General features: G+C 44.7%; 1 protein-coding gene across 1 annotated transcript; it reads right to left on the bottom strand.

The window, feature by feature from the left end:
* Window positions 1–6,247: 6,247 nt before the first annotated feature.
* BRAT1 (BRCA1 associated ATM activator 1) lies at window positions 6,248–15,531 on the bottom strand. The gene is made up of 13 exons (XM_050905716.1): window positions 15,354–15,531; window positions 14,873–15,027; window positions 13,947–14,094; window positions 12,652–13,024; window positions 12,439–12,558; window positions 11,191–11,282; window positions 10,815–10,933; window positions 10,114–10,300; window positions 9,669–9,742; window positions 8,991–9,093; window positions 8,607–8,705; window positions 7,436–7,614; window positions 6,248–7,217 (listed from the first exon to the last, which is right to left on the bottom strand). The coding sequence occupies exons 1-13, from the start codon at window positions 15,529–15,531 to the stop codon at window positions 6,486–6,488; spliced, it is 2,559 nt and encodes an 852-aa protein (XP_050761673.1). The 3' UTR covers window positions 6,248–6,485.
* Between the last annotated feature and the right edge of the window lie 513 nt (window positions 15,532–16,044).

Genomic DNA, 16,044 nt, shown 5'->3' on the forward strand with positions numbered 1-16,044 from the left:
TTCACCCTGTGCTGTGGGATTTAGAGAGCAGTGACACAGGGTTTTAATACTAGTATGAGACACGCTCATTTTCTTGACTCTGGCGAAGCAATCTAAGGAATAAGAACAGCTGGGCAAAGTGCTGCATTTATGGATAAAGTATAGAGGAAAAAAATCACTTTTACTCTGGCACAATGTGCAAAACAGAAGTGTTTAATATGCTGACGTGGAGGCAGTGACCAAAGGCAACAGTCAAGTTGGCTTTATCCACGTGGATGAGCTTTGACTGCACTGGCGACTCATGTGTTGTTAGAGCTGTCAGCAGGATCAAGGCTGTTACTCCTGGCACTGGAAATCGAGGCTTCTGTGGATGGAGCCGAAAGCAAATTTATTAGGAAAGGGCATAATTAGCTTCAGAAGTCGCTGAGAACTGCTGTTTGGAGTAAATGTGGTCACACGCATTCTGTTTCACGCCAAGATGCACTGCATCGGCAGCTGAAGATGATCCCTCGTGTTTGAACGCCTGGATATGCCCGTAGAGCTCTCACGATTGCGTTGTGGCTGGCGTGTGTGTGTGTGCCGAGCTGTGGGCGCCTGTTTGTGCTTTTCTTGCTCTGTTTGGCAGCCGGGTGGTGGCTTTTCCTGGTCACTTCTGATCTGTTCACAGCACGTTGACAGATCCGTCCCTTTGTCTCCACTACCAGCATGGCCTCAAACAGGTTTCTCTGCAGCGTGTAAGAGTACATAGGGTGAGCAAGTTATTGTATACAGCCCGTTGCAATACTTGCAATACCATACTTCCCCCCCCCCCTTTTTTTTTTTAAATGTATCTTCCTTGGATGCATTGAGCTGCCAGTTGTGCTAATTAGGGTCTCTACTTTAGGGGTCTGCAATACTCCACCCAGGTAAAATGGTGCTTAAGTACCTGTTATGGCTTCTTCCCACCCGGTCCCACCACGGCTTTCACTGGAGCAAGTGACCCCTTCATGCCTTGCTGGATCCCAGACTCCTTAACAACTCAACCATCACTTTATGTAATTTTAAAGTTCCAGTTTAAATACTTTATTTATAAGGATACATGTTGTTTGCAGCTCTGAAAAAGTTATCGTCTTTTCCAAATATTGCAGAAACCTTCAGTGTTGAACATAGCCCGCACGTTCACTTTAGAAGCTGACAGGTGGGGTTTTTGTTATTTTTGTTGTTTTTTCAAATGAACCTCACTGAAAATACTGTTGTGTAGCGCTCTGTTTTTCAGAAATGGACCATTTAGCCAAGAAAGCCGTGTTGTTGTCTTATGCACTTCTTCACTGGGAAGAAAAGATGTTGAAAGAGCATGCAATATTAAAGATATTTTGAATCAAACTCACTTCCACTGGTTTCAGTGGAGGCTTTAGCCTTGTTTTCACGGGGCTCTTTGTCAGAACCTAAAGCATAAAATATTCTGACAGGTCAAAGTTAAGGTTACTAGACGGTAATGAAAACAGCATTTTTATCCTCAATTACATGGACAAGATAGGATTGCTGTGCAGCCACAGCTGTTTGTCTCACGACTGTGACAAGCCTGTTCGGATGCTGTCACTTAGCAACCATTGCCATTTGTGTTTTAACTGCAGCTTTTTTGTTGTTGGCACGTAATGAGACTTATAATCGAGAGATCAGTCCCATCAAGGGTGTTTGTTTTTGAGAGCGATGGGCTCCAGGGCTCACCTGTGCCCCTGCCCAGCCTATATAAGGGCTAAATCAGAAGAATTTCATCTGTGATGGCTAGCGCAGCTTAGTAAGGGTTTATTTTGGAGCTGGCTTGGCTGGGCCAAGTCGTGTTTCAAGATGTACAGCCTGGATTCACCATCTGCCAGACCTGGCTCTGCAGCTCCTTCATGCTGGTCACAGCCCAGCCCAGAAGCTGGTTCGAGGCCAAAGCTCTGAGCGTGGTGGTGGTGACGGACCAGCCGAGGCAAGCCTTGGTGTCCTTATGCACAGCAGTGTGAGCTCCCTGCTCCCTTCTACTGACCCAGCCTGAAAGCTCGGGGAATATGGGGTCAATGGAGACTGGAAATATGAGGACCAAGAGATAATGAAATGGGAGAACTGAAGATCTGAAAGTGTATCTATCTCTTAAGGGTAATTCCCACCTATCTTTCACTAAAAAGGAGTGAAAAGGGGCAGTCCTACCATGGTTCAAACCCTAACACTCTACAAGAGCTGTTTAAGGTCGTGGTTTTACTTTACCCTGATCTGGTCTAATTGGGTGACATCCCTCAAAGGAGCGGGTGCACCCTCTGTCCCAGACAGCATGCTCCTGCCCTTGCACGGAGTTTAACAACTGGGCAACTGCAGAACGAGCTGGGGAGTAACTTGGTTTGGATGGGTTTGTTTTGGAGGCAGCCATGAGACAGGCATCTTTGCAGCCCTGTTACATGTTTATGGTAAATAAACACATTAAGCTGCTGTGCTCTAAGCAGAGACTTGGTATTGATATTATGGATAGAAATACTGTTTTCTTTAGTTTCATTTTGCTTTAACTGAAACAGTTGTGTAGTTGCACCTGTAGTATTGCAGGGACTCTTGATGTGGACTGCTCATTTCCCCTTCCATCTGGGGATATTATAAGTGTGTCCATGATGTGTTTGCAGAGCCCCGAGCTCTTTCATTACAGCTGTACGTCACCAGCTTTGTTCCACTTCATTCGGACAGACACACCGCTTCTTTGAAAGAAAGCCCTTCCATTTCTCCGTGTGCTGGCTTGCAAGGTTATAGGCAAGATCTGTCCTGTCTGTGGAGGAGCGTGTCTGATGCAGGCTGAGGTCTGGCTGTGTTAAAGTGGTGCTTGATTTCTCAGCAGAGGACAAAAACCACTGCTCTAAAGGGAAATGACAGACACTACAGAGGTGATGCTACTGATATATTTTTCCATTGTAAATTGCTGAGAACTGCTGCAGTGAAGGTGGTTGATGAGTTTCCTCTCTAACACACGGTGGTTTTTAGAAGCCTTGATGAATATGTATTGAAAGGTAGAGCAAGTTTTATTAGAGATGGACAAAAGAAATTGCAAAGATATGCATGAGTTGATCTGTAATCACAGATCACATATATCTAAGCTAAAGCAACAGCCTTAGACATTTATGGCCCATTTCTAAGTTGTGCAATCAGTATAATTAGGCAAAGAATATTCTTTGGATTTTAAATGTCCAGTGTATTAAAACAGAAAATTAACAGCCGTTCTTTTGGCAGCTTTTATAAAGCCGTTGCTAGTGTAGGGCTGAGCCAAAGATGCTTATTCTCTCCTGTGTCTGAGTCTGAGCAGTTAAAGAATAAATCCTTTCTTCAGAGCTTTGTTGAAATGTGTTGAAAGCAACTCTTGGAATTTCATACCCGTGTACAGATCAGGCAACAGAATTTATATTGCCCCTGTTCGGATAGAGAGCTGAAATAAGCTTTGTGATTTTCTTCTTTCACAGTACCAGCCATCAGAGACATAAATTTTTCTAATCATCTGTGATGTTCTGCGTTGATACCACTTGTATTGCTACTGCCTGCTATCCACAGCCCACATTAAAGCAAATGACAGTGCTGAGCCTTGGTGCTTCTTGCATTAAATGAGGCCCATGTCTGGCCACAGCCTTTGAAATCAGCTGTAGTGAGTGTGTGTGCATGCGTTGGAAAAACTCTCTCGGTGGTGCCTGCCTCCTGCAGGAACCCTACACAACTACAGCACTGATGGTGTGAAAGCAGCAGTTTCCAACAGAAATTCATCCCAAAAAGGCAGCTTTGAACTTTCTCCTGTGTCTGTAATGGAAGGCCCGGCAGCCCACCTCCTTCTCTAGGTCATTGGAGTCCTCAGTGTGTGACAGGAGCGAGCTGGGTGTGTAGAGCTTACGGAGGGACCACTGTTGTCATGTTGTGAAGCGGTAAGTAGCAATAGCACTTGTTGAAGTGAATGCTCAGTATGCATGTGGGGGTAACAAGTCTGCTTCTCAGGACGGTCTCCTTGAGAGTTAAACCCTCCCCCTAGGTGCACCATGACCACAGCTCCTTGGCAAGACACACCACATGGTGTAAATTCTTAACCCAGCAGAAAGCTGTATGGCTGGGATAAGGATCTTGTGGAGGTGCAAAAAAAAAGCTTTGGTATGTAAGAAGTGGGTTGAAAATGAGTTAGCAGTTTAAGTGGGGCAGGGCTTGTACGAGTTCTTGAGTGTGCAAAGATGGGCATCCTAGAGAGGGTATCCCAGCATGACGGACGATTCACATTAGTAACTGTCGCTGTGTGTTTACAAATTTGGTAGCTAAATTTTCAGCTCACAAATCCCACTGCCATAGTCTTCTGTAAAATCATGGGGGGGTTATTTTGCTTTTATCTCCCTTTTAACCTCTCTAGTCCCTGGCATTTGTTCCTCACACTGCTCAGATGTTCATGACCCTTCATGTTTGTCCCAATTATCGCGTGCAGGATGTCAATGCAAGCATCTCAGTGTTAATAAGACTCTACTGTACCTAGAGTGGCAGAGAAAATGAAGTAAGGCAATGCAGTGAAGAGAGAGAAGTACAGAACCAGCACTGAGTCACCTAATTGCTGGAGGTGGAGACCTGTTTTTAATGAAAGATGAAAGGAGTCCTTAACTCCCCTTCTAAAGATAAGGAGCCCTCCCAGTTTGCTGTACATTTGGTTTTTAGTGTACAAGCATCCTGTGTATAAACAAGACTTTGGACTGCAATTAGGCAAACAGTATAAACTTAACATTGCCATCACCCCAGCCAATTAAAAAGCAAAAAGTTCCATTAAAATTAATAGGTCTGGGAGTCAAGAGACCGCGGTAATAAGCAGTGAGTTTCCCTTCTGTAACAAGTCACTTTTTCAATTTGCTGATACTTCAATAATTCCTTGGAGTCTCCTAAACTGCACAACCCTGAAATCACAAAAATTCTAGTGCTGAACAGCAGGAAGACGTTTATCTATCTAGCAACCTGCTGTCTCCTTTCCTGGAGCATATCATCTGGCCTATTGTCAACACACAATGCTAGTTTTGGAACCATAATCTCTTCACCAGACAGGACTGCTAAAACTCCACAAACAATCCACACTTCTTTAAAAGCAAATCCCTTCTCTCTCACTAAATCTTTCAATTTCTGAGAAAAAAGCAGTGGCAGGAAAAGGCCTGATTTTTAATATATTCTGTCTTTTGCCAGGTGTTATACCCTGCTCAGGTAGAATTGTGTATCAGAAGCAGAGCTACTTTCTTCCAGTAACAGCTGCTAGTACAACACCCCAGGGCTCTGTCATACATAAAGCTGTGCAGAGAGCGATAGATAAGTGTGCTGACTTCATTAAAAGGCACAGAGTAAATCTTCAACCTCAGCAGCAAGAAATTCAAACTGTATCATCTCACCCTATTGTACTGCTGCAGGGATAATATTGAAGGAGGAGATTGTAGAAGTTCTTCCACTGCATTAGATGCTATAGCCTCCATGAGCCTAAAATGAGTGTTGTGTTCCTGCCTCTACAGAGGCTGCAGGAGGATAAAGGATGCTAACAAACACCTCAGTGCCGGAAAGGAATACAGCATGGTTTAACCCTCCTGGTAAAGGTACTCCTTTTTTGTTCTAGGTTTCAGAAAGCTTCTTAGCACATGGCAAGACATTGGAGTAAGCTGCAAACTACAGTCTTCCCTGAGTTTTTAAAAAAATTGGCAATTTTTTCTTAGAAAAAGGTGTTGCCATTCGCACTATAGCTGCTGTTTTCTAATTGTTTACCAAAGCTAAGCATGTATCTATTTTTATCATGAAAAAGCTGCAGGTGTCCCTTTCTATTACTAGTTAGAAGCTATCCTAGTTCTTTAGGAACGGAGAATAGCAGCACTTGAGAAATTCAGCAAAATGGACTTGCTTCTGGCTTCAATTAAACACAAAGTTGGCTTTTTAGTGTCACTGCTGAGATCAACCAAGTATGTTATCTATAAAAGAAAGTTCGTAATGTTAAGGATGATCAGCTTTTGACTCTTTAAATGCCACCTTCTGCTCTAGACCTCAAAATGCAACAGGGAACTAGAGAACTCTGTTTTTAGAATGGAGATATGGACAAGGTCAAAACAAGTGTCCCTTAAAACCAGTCTTCATCAGTTTTGGCTACTCTGGCTCTAAAAGGAACATGCAACAACTTGTTTTCAGTCACTGTTTTGTTTTTTAAAAATGTGTCCTTATGTAGGCATGGTCTGGTGCTTTCTTAACAGACATAGGACTTAAAAAACAAACAAATGCGTTTCTTAACGTGTTTACTTTGAAAAACAAATCACAGTTTATTGGAGGCTACACTTTTTAACAAAAAATTCGTCAGTATTAAAGCAAAGATTTTTCTAACCCATTTAACAGCTAATGAAACAACCCTTTTTTCCATTCAATGTAACGCTTCTTTTTATCCTCTCTCAAGAAAGACTTCATGACTGGTAGCAAAAAATTCTCCTCCAGAAGAAAACTGCTTAAGCACTGCTCCCTCAGAGCAAAAGATATCTTCAGTAACAGTCAGCTTCATTCTCCTCTATAGTCCCTGCAGTAGCAAGGATGTCCTGTAACAGGGACTGAGGGCTTTTCTCCACATGGTCACTACTTTTATTTAGCTCATCATGTAGCTCTTCTAAGTCTACTGTACCCAAAACTAGCATCATGCTCTCTGGATCTTGAAAATCCACCCCATTACCACCATCTGTGGGGAAGTTCTGGGCCAGAGAACCCTGCCTTAGTGTCCTTTGGAACCAGGCAAGGCCGTGCCCTGCAGGTGAATCTCCAGTCCCTTGTGAATCCTTCAGGGTACCAACTGGATAGAAATTACTTCTTAAGCCAAGCAGTATATCACAGGCTCTCTGACCTACTGGTTTGTCACAGTCACACAAAGACCGAAACAAAAAGCCGAACAGTTTTGCTCGGCAAAATATCTGCAGCGACTCGTTCTGATGAATGGAACTACTGACTGCAGATGAGACAGGATCATACGGGCATCTAGGAAGGCCAAGTCGGCAAATTGTCTGACTACGGAAAACTTCAACCAGATCCAAACCACGAAGTCTGACTTCCCAGTCTAAGTCATTCTCCACTGTTTGGATCACTCTAGAGACAAACTGCTCTCTATCTTCCAGCTGACCTGTGCAGCCTTGTCTCAGCCACTTGGTAAAGATGCTGATCACAGCCCTCCTAGGAAAGCCCTCTGGGTCCGTTGACAAGATTTCTTGAAGCTTTTCTACAGTCTTCTAAATGTAAAAAGACAAAGAGAAAGCACAATGAGGAGAGGAACATGCAAAGAAACATGAACAGCAGAAGTAAAAAAATCTAGTCTTTTCATTACTGGTTGTGAAATCTGCCTGCATGAGACTGCAGATAACTTGTGAAGAAAGTGCTAAGTAGTACAGCAGTAAATTGACATGTAGTTCTGCTTGATTCTGCAGTGGGCTACAAAAAGTCATCATACCTCTTTATTATACTGATTCCCTGCTACAGGTGACTCTGGAGCAAAGTAAGTAATGAAGGCCAAGTGTCCCACAGCAGTCACAGCACTCGCTCGCACGTAGCTTTCTGGGTCCTCAAGAAGATCTTCAGTAAGCCTCGGCACCTCCGAAGACAGGAGAGATTGCCTGAACTCATCCTGGTCTGTAAACAAGACAGCAATCCAAAGAAGCGAGGCTTTATTCTCTCAGAGCATGAAGCTGTTTCCAATGCAAACAGTTTTTTGCGTCATACAAGGATGCCCACCGACTGCAGGGAAAGCTGCCAGTGAGCTGAGCCACTGCAGAGACCAGGCAGCTGCTCACAAGAGCACAGATGCTCTGTGTCAGGCTCCCCACTTTCCAGCAGCTTGGTGACTTTCAGTCAAGCCCTGCTAGACACTGGAACTTGGAAAAATCCATTTACAGTTGTTCTAGCAGCAAGAAAAAACTTTCTCCGGGCAAGCAGGGACACGATTTCAGCCTCATCAAACTTATGCCTTTGCTTAAAGGAGGAAAAAATAGTCTTCCTTTCTTGTTGTCAAGGCATACGGCAAAGAAAAAGAATGCACTTGCAGCACTGAGAGGGGCTGCAGGGTAAACCGCTAATGCAGCTGAGTGTGCTGGATACTTCCTTTGTGACCTGGGGACAACAGTAGTCGACAACATCGCCTTCTCTTCCAATACCGCAGAGCTACTGTAGGAGAATTAACATTGCCTTAGTGCTACCTGCTGCAAAGCCTGAGCTACCAGTAAAGTGGAAAATCAGTAATTAATCCAAAGCATGCAAAGCAGATCTAGGCTTTTAGCCTCCTAAATCCCAGCCCCCAGCCTGCTGAGTGAAACCAAACAGACTCCACTGCAGAGCAAACGGAAAAAAGGGAAAGTATTATCTGCCATTAAGCATTATCACCTGCCTTGACATACATGTCTCAACATATATGACTGTCTCAACACCCCTCAGTTTAATTCACCAAAACTGCCATTAAGGAGGGCACAGCAATCTGAGTTCAACAGAAAAGTTGACAAAATCTTGACGATACTTTCTTTTCTTACCCCTCCAGTCACAGGTCAGAGGATGCTTCACAAGCCTGACTGACTTTCATAACATTAAAAGAAATACTCCTCCAATCTGAACTGTTAAATCTCTGTACCTACCTCTCAAGCATTTAATCAGGGCAGTGAGGAACTCCAGAGAAGAATCTCTTACTTCCCAGCAAGGACTGCACAAACGCTTCTGCAGCACCAGGAACACATCTGTAAAAGCCAAGTAACAAGCTTGAATGGACATGAAAGGCAACAAGCCTTACTGAAGCAATCACTGTACAACCTCTATATTGTTTTATCTGATGCAATCCCTTTTGCTGCTGCTATATGCTTCTCCCAGACTTCTTCAAAGCACTATTTGGGCAGCTAAACCTAAATTCAACATAATTGCGAACAAATGAAGCCTATGTGCTTTGAGAGTAGGACAGGCAGGCAAGAGCAGACTTCATATATGCCACCAGCTGCTGTTTGTCCCAACCTGAATAGCTTCGTTACCTTCCAAAATCTTCTCAGTTTGTTGCCGCTGACTGTTGGAGCAGGACAGTTGCTGCAAGCGCACCAACCACTTGGATGTAGCTTGAAATGCTTTCTTTAGAACCTGAAGCAATATAAAGCAGCTTTACTTTACTACAGGAGGAGGCATTGTTGCCTTTATGCTAGATAAAATTTGTTTTAGCCTCAAACTTACAGAGAAATTCTCAAACAAGTACATATGCTTCCTTACTAAGAAGTAAGCCGCAAATAAATGGCGCTTACATAACACTCCTAACAAACACCTAGAAAATGCCTGTTCTCAGCTTAGTATTATGAAGTTCTAGTATCTCCAGCTTTTGATTTGCTGTTGTCAGAGTCACTTGAACAAAACAAAGCAAGAGAACAAAACACCTTAATGCAAAGAATTCAATACTTAAGGGCCATGTCAAGTTGAGTATGTTGGCACTACTCTTAGATGTGATGGCTCCTGTCTTTTCAAGAACACTCAATGTATTGGTCAGTTACTCGCTCATTAGAATTTTAGCTATTTCCTGCAAGCCACCCAGAACCAAGACAAGTCTCCTACATATTCTAATACAAACTGTGCTAAGAAACAACTATTGTCAGAACAATTTCTCAGAACTACATTCCACTGGGGCAAGCTAATAGACTTGGATCTCTCCTTAGTTCTATACTCACAGTAGGGCTGGTGTTCGGACTCTCCAGGTATGCCAGAAGGACATCAAATAGACTTCCTATGAGTGTGTCACAGCCTGAAACGTAGAAAACAAAACTAAAGGACCAATACTGAGAGAAAGAGCAGTTGAATCACAATTCAACTGCTGACATACAAAAAGACACAGGATTGTAAAACTGTTCCGGAGAAGAAAGCAAGTACAGTCCTCAGAGTAAAGGAGAAACATCCAATTTCTCACAACCACTAAAACCTTTTTAATTACAGCATTATCTGCCCTAGCTCATCAACAGAAAGTACGGTTAGCCAAAACAATGAACAAGTTTCAGAAATGGAAGTGGTAGTCTTCATTCAAAAAGATCAGTGAAGGGGAATGAGAAATTCTGCAACTACAGAACAGTCAAGTATTTCCAAAACTAAAAAAGAATTAAGGTGCAAAGATTAACTCACCTTTTTTCTCCGAGAGTGCTGCTAGGACATCAAGAGCTGACCTCTGTACTCTGAAGCAATTGATCAAGATTCGGCTTATTGTGCTTCCCAGAGGAGAAGCTGGACTCAGGAAGCCATTACAGAATTGTAATATTGTCAAGAGAGAGCGCAGCAAAGATGTATAGGGTAAATCCACTGGCAAACGAACCTAATGGGAGGGGAGAAAGACAAAAAAGAGAAAAAAGTTTCCAGCAAAAGTCTCAAGCGTGCATACAGAGCAGGATTTTTTGGTCAGGATGCAGCAAAAATTGCAATTTCTAGTGTGTTCTTAAGGTACCAGAATGCTAACTACAAACAAATTATCTTCCTCTCTCCCAAGAACTATTGCACAGATGGAAGAAGATTCTTCTCACTACTTGGGAAAGCAGTTCAGTTTATGTTTTTTCACTGGATCAATAATTGCAGTAGAAGTAAGGTACAGTAACAAAGCTTGGGAAGATGGATTTAAACCTAAGTGCAGTCCCTCTTTACAAGCCTCAATATTTCCTCTGTTTTCCTATTTGGAGTCTACTGTGCTAGATTTCTTTAACATATGGAAGCCCTCACTGTCAATTACTCTCCGCGTTCTGTTAAGCTCTACTGCAAAAGTTTGCAACCAATCTTAACGCTGTCTTTCAAGGACCAATTTGATCCCCAGGCTTTTTTCCTTCTCTGAATGTTACCAGAGACAGCAGCTTCTCCAGATGAGCGAGGGTCTGACACAGGAGACTAGCGCAAGATGACTTGGAGGACAGAAGACTTTCAACAGCGATGGGATCACTAACAGACTCATCCAGCAAACCTAGAAGACGAAAGGAGGGAAGAATTCGGGTTGTTAGTGAATACAAAGGACTGTGATTTTTAAAGTTAATCAAGATATTCAGGTGCTGTAGTATGAATATCCCTTCAAATGCAACTGTCAGTAGGATGCTGCACTTTACCACAAACACTGCTACTGTCCTTGACTTCTTCTACTCTTCCTCCTCCAGTTTTGTCTGCACCAGACACTTAGAACACTGGCAAGCAGACTAGCCTCTAACTTTTCTATCACAACTGTACCTGCGTATTCCAGAGGCTGGGAGGCTGCTCTCAAAATACAGTCCATTGGCTGAAGTAGAACAGTCAGTGCCTGAATCCTCACATCTTGTGGGCTTCAAGGAGGAAACAGCAATTACCAAAACAAGAACACTTCAATTCCTTCCCAAACATCTGCTCCCAAATGCTGAGCAGAATAATGTTTTTCATGCAGGCTTTTAAACAAGCCGGCAATGATAGAGCAATGAAAGTATTATCACAATTCAAGCCTTCTTCCAAGCTTCCCCGGCTAACTGAAAGCAGAGGAGAAATGGCTCTAGAATTTAGAAGCAGCCTTATCAAGCTATGCAAATAGAGAGTGGGATTCTGTGTAAGAACGGGACTGAGAGAGAGGCATTTCTTGTCAACAAAATGGTGTCCTTGTATCTTAGGACACAAGTGTTACTTAGCCTGTAAATCAGTATCCATATGTGCTGTATTCATGTGATGATTTCTTGAGGCTTTTTCACTACCTAAAGGAGAGTTATGGAGCAGATGCAGGCAGACTTCTCAGAGGTGCACAACAAGACAAGAATCTTAAATTGCAACAGGGTAGATTCCAACTGGATATACAGAAAATACTTTTCATAGTGAAATGAAAGTGGTTAAGCACTGGAACAGGTTGCCCAGAGAAGCTGTGGAATCCTCATCGTTGGGGATATTTGAAACTTGAATGGTGAAGGCCCTGAGCAACCTGATCTATCTTTGAAGTTAGCCCTGCACTGAGCAAGAGGTTGAATTAGATCACTTCTACAGGTTCCTTCTAACCTCAGTTATTCTACAACTGTTGAGAGTCTCCAGATGCACACTTCTGCTGGACAGCAGTGAAAGCTCTTACACTAGTCAGTGTTTTTGTGAAAGAGAAAACTGAACAGAGACTACTAGATCTGACAGTCAGTCAAATTGTGTGCATCTTAGTCAACCTTGACAGTATAAAGTTAAAGGAGTTTGCTATTTCTTCCTGAAATTGGCTGGCTGTAGGTAAGATGCAAGTGTATACACATAAACATGATATTGGCTCCTTTCATTTCTCTCTCTTTGAAACTGTATTATTCTTACTACCAGTGTCTGAAGTTTGTTAGCTACTGGCATGGTTCTTGCCAACCAGTCTTACATATTAAGGAATGTAGTGGAAAATGCAGTGAGGAAAAAAACAGTTCTTGGAAAGATACCAGAGATATTAGTAGAGAAACATTTGCAGAGTGCAAAAATTTCATTGCATGGAAGTCCTACCATTTGTAGAGCCTCAGAATTCCCACTGCCAAAGGACCCACTTGTACTGGGGTTAAGCGTTCCAGAGCAGAAGTCACTAATGCCCAAAAACTGCCTTCAGTGTCACAAAACACAGGGGACCTGAGAAGAAAGAAGTGTAAGTAATATGTCCTATTAGGCACTGAAAAACAGATATATCTCATCACCGGATCCAAGGTCCCAGAAGATCTTTACCGTGCCATGTTAAGCAAAAGATTCGCCAGCATGTGCTGCGCTTGAACAGTCTCTTCCGTCAAAAACGATTCTATTTGCTTTGCTATGCCTAACCAAAGTACTTCAGTCCACGTAGCACGACAACTGCCAAACAAACTAGTTAACAGTTTTAATGACTGCTCGATGCGAGAGGCAGAGCTGGACTGAAGGGAATCTTCTATATGCTTTATAATCATTTGGGCACACGCTGGCCAGCCACAGTCCTTTGTACTGAGAGGTTTAGTTGTTTCAGACTCTAGAGAGAGGGTGAGCATGTCCACCAGAAGCTGACTGGCAGCTGAAGCCACAAACAGGCTGGGATCCCCTTGCAGAGTGAAGATCACATCTATGCCTCCTGTGTGAAAACAAAACAAGTCACTGGAGGAAAAAACAACAGCCTTCCTATTGTGAGGTGGAGCCTTGTTGCACTCCAACCATATGTTATTCTAATTCGAGTACCACACAGCTTTAAATGGCGTTGGTGGGGTTTTTTATACTTTATTTTGTAGTCTCTATGGCATTTCAAAGTCAGCCAGTCCTTAACGACAAACAAACAAACAAAAAGCAAACAAAAGAAGAAAGTAAAATTGTTTTCAGATCCTCAGGTGTTTTAATAACTCAGGAACAGAAGAGGACTTCAATATAACATTAGTAATACTAGGAGAGGTGGTGGCACGCTCACTGTATATTTATGGAAGGAGCCTGTACCACCTCCAGACACAAGCAGTAGGAAAAACATGAATGGCAGCAACAGTGCTACCTTTCCATCACATGGACAGCAGCGCACGCTGCATGTTAATACCAATCCAGTCTTTTAGGCCCCTCTAAAAGTTGGTGTTAACAGCAGAATTTACATACCTTTGTAACAACAATGGGACTGCAAACGTGTGCAAGTATTGAGAGATAAATGAGCCCCTGGTTAGTTTTTCTGCACTAAAATCATACTGAAATGTACCTTTTAGTAAGAGTTACAAATAAGAATATAGAGGCTTTTAATAACCTATTTTTATCACATATTTCATAAGATGTGCCTCTTTCCCCTCTACAAAGGACACCATCTTCAGTGTCTGGGGAAAAAAAAAAAAAAAAAATTAAATGCATAACTAATTTAACAAAAACCGCACCATCCTTCAATGACTTCAGTGTTTTTGACAAATGGCTTATTTTTATCTTAAATAAATGAAAACTCCTGCCTCCCTCATTTGACATCTGAGCAACAGACTGGAATGGAAGAGGCACAGAGGACTTGGGGAGTTCCCAGTCTTAGACATACTCACCACCATTGCAGAAGAAGTGGAGGGCAGGCTGGTGATGCATCATGCTGTGCACACCCTCCACCCAGCCACTTCGCACAGATGCATCTTCCCACACTGCGCTGTTCAGAGGCCCATCCCTGCCAAAGAGCCTGACCAACAGATTCTCCTGCTGAGGCCAGAGGAGAACACACAGAGTAAACGGTAAGCAAAGGGGCTGAAGGGGAGTGGAGAGGCTGCTCTGTCATCCAAGTCAAGACTATCAATACTGTAGTGAAACCTTCTCTTGCTAGAAGTATCACTAAAATAGAAAATTTTCAGAATCCCATGCTTAAACACAACTTACGTGTCTTTCATGGACTAAGCAATACAGGTGTTCAAAACCAAAATTGCTTGGTTTTAAGATGCTAGAGACAACTTATGTATATATCAGTTCCATTAGACTGCTTTATGCAGTTGTATGCATCTCTTCCCTCAAAGCCTTTCGGGTTTTGAGTCTTATACTATAAATGTATTCTATTGTAGACAGCAGGGCTTTAAAAAACTCCTTCATTTTTGCAGGGAATCAGAGATTTCCTGTCAACCTACTATGCAGAGAAAACTACATCTGTTAGTGCAGTTTACATCTACAGGATCTGTCTAGGGATACAATATTTTGCAATGACTGCTGTGAGATAGTGTTATCCCATATACTGTTTTGGACTGAAAATGAGAAGCACTACACGTTAGCATTCATAGTACTACTGTGGCAAGACAGAAGAAGACAGCAGCTTACATGAGAACTGAAAAGGAATGGTATGATCGCAGGTCTTCATTATCATATCACTGTTTGCTGAGTTGTTCAACGTGTGTCAGAAATTTTACAAGCAGAATATGTACATTTTCAGGCGTCCTCCACACAGAAGGAGGAAACAGACACATGGCAGCAGGTACCTGGGTAGCTGACTCACCTGCAAGTATTGGAAACGGTTTTCAGAAGCAGCAAGTATCCCAGCTAACCGCAGAGTAAAGGAGAGGATGCTCGGACTGGGCTCTGGCAGTGCCAGCACGGAGGTGATGAACTCTGTCAGACAGGGGTTGTCCTGCACCAGCTTCACCGTAGGATCTAGCAACCGGGTGTTGCCCGAGAAGAGGCCAGAAAACAGAGGGTCACTGCCAGGACTTCTGTCCTCTCTCATAACTCTAAGCCTGAGCTGAGTGTAACCCCTCACAACTGCTCGGGACGAATATGGGTTCACCTGAAGCCCAAGCCCAGGTACAGGCCTCAAGTACTAAACGGTGTTTTCAGGTGTCACCGAGGCAACAGCACCTCTGAGGGAGGCTTCCCCCAGGGTCCCGGCCTGCAGGCCTCCCTCCCCCTCGGACAAGCCCCTGCCCGTCACCAGCGGCCAGGGCTGGCGGGGACGGGCCCTGCAAGCGACGGGCACTCACCGAACTCCGTCAGGTTCCGGAACCAGTCGAGCAGCTTCTCCAGGCAGGTGTCGTCGGAGCCGGGCTGCCGCGGGTCGGCCAAGGCAGCGCAGACGCGCGGCAGCAGGAGGGAGCACTCGCGGGTCATGGCGAAGCGGCGGCGGGCCCGGGCGATGAACCACGACTTCTGGATGGACATGGACATGGCCGGGGGCCGCCGGCCGCCGGGCCCCTCCGCGCCCGCCCCGTAACCGGCAGAGACGCGCGTTACCGGCCCCGGCCGCAAAGCGAGTGTCGCAAAGGCGGGGGCGTGGCCAACGGGGGATAGGTCAAAGGGCGGTGCGACGGGCCGGTGTCGGGGCGCTGCCGTGTCGGCGGCAGTGGGGTACGGGGGGTGTCCCGCGGTTGTCCTAGAGGCAGCGCCTATGGAGGGCCGGAGGGGGGCTGCTCGCAGGGCCGTGCTCCGCTCTGGGGCTGTCCCTGTGCCCCTGGGCAGGAGCTGCAGGCCGGGTGGCGGAGCGGAGGCGGCCCTCGCGGGGTCTGCTCCGCAGCCCGCTGGGTTTTCCTGCCTCTCGGGGCCGCTTGGTGGCACTCGCGCTCCGCAGGGAGGCCGAGGCCCGCCGGGATGTGCCCGGAGGCGACGGCGGAGCCGCTGGAGGCGCCGGCGCGGCGCCCCCCGCCCCCCCAACTCTGCGCAGGCGTGCCCGCCCCC

Source organism: Gymnogyps californianus, chromosome 15 (assembly GCF_018139145.2).
Source record: "Gymnogyps californianus isolate 813 chromosome 15, ASM1813914v2, whole genome shotgun sequence".
In the NCBI taxonomy this organism is placed as follows: domain Eukaryota; kingdom Metazoa; phylum Chordata; class Aves; order Accipitriformes; family Cathartidae; genus Gymnogyps; species Gymnogyps californianus.